Source organism: Pygoscelis adeliae, unplaced genomic scaffold, assembly GCF_000699105.1.
Source record: "Pygoscelis adeliae isolate BGI_AS28 unplaced genomic scaffold, ASM69910v1 Scaffold358, whole genome shotgun sequence".
NCBI classification, from domain to species: Eukaryota; Metazoa; Chordata; class Aves; order Sphenisciformes; family Spheniscidae; genus Pygoscelis; species Pygoscelis adeliae.
Genome location: NW_008825429.1, coordinates 237,536 through 238,189, shown reverse-complemented (window position 1 = coordinate 238,189; position 654 = coordinate 237,536). Strand labels below are relative to the sequence as shown.

Here is a 654-nt window from a genome sequence, read left to right as displayed (position 1 = left end):
ATGCTCAGGGTTTGCCCCCTGACGGCAGAGGCTGCTGCATGGCTGGAGAACGGCCGAGGCATGCGGAGCGCAGTGCAGCAGGGGCAGCGGGAGCGGGAGCGGCTGTCGCCCCTGAGCGCTGGGACCTACGGTGGATGTGTGTTACGGGATGCTGGAAGTGATTTCCAGCGATGCTTTAGTCCAGGGAGGTACCGCAGAGACAGGATTTCTCTGCAGCAGCGGATGTGAGGGGCAGAGTGTCTTGCACTAAGGCCCAGTCCATGCGGGGAGCGGGCTGGCACCTCAGCGGCTGGAGGCTGACTCCGGGGAAGAGCAGCAGCTGCAGCAAGAACAGTTCAGATCCACTAGTTTTGTGTTTTCAGCAGCGAGTCTGTCAGAGGAAGGATGCTTATTTTACCTGAACAAAAGTCAAAGGGCTGCATATCGAATAGGAAGGAAGACGCACGTGCCTCCGTCCCCGGTCTAGTGTTGGAAACCTGCAGCTGGCACTAGCTAAAGCTCCTTGAGGGTGTTACCAAGGCAGGAGAGGGTGTGTGGAGACCCCCCTCGATCTGGGCACCTGGGCGATTCACAGCTGCTACTCGGTGTCTGGGGAGCAGGAACTTGTAAAGGGGGGGGGGTGTTGGTGCATGTCTCGGTGGTACCGAGGGCGGC

The 654-nt window shown here is 59.8% G+C and overlaps 1 protein-coding gene across 1 annotated transcript in view; it reads left to right on the top strand.

Moving 5' to 3' along the window:
* Positions 1-654, top strand: part of MN1 (meningioma (disrupted in balanced translocation) 1) — a 56,980-nt gene continuing 56,326 nt past the window's right edge. Inside the window, exon 1 of the mRNA XM_009330827.1 lies at positions 1-224. Coding sequence (XP_009329102.1) covers positions 1-224 — 224 coding nt within the window. The remainder of the gene's footprint in view (positions 225-654) is intronic.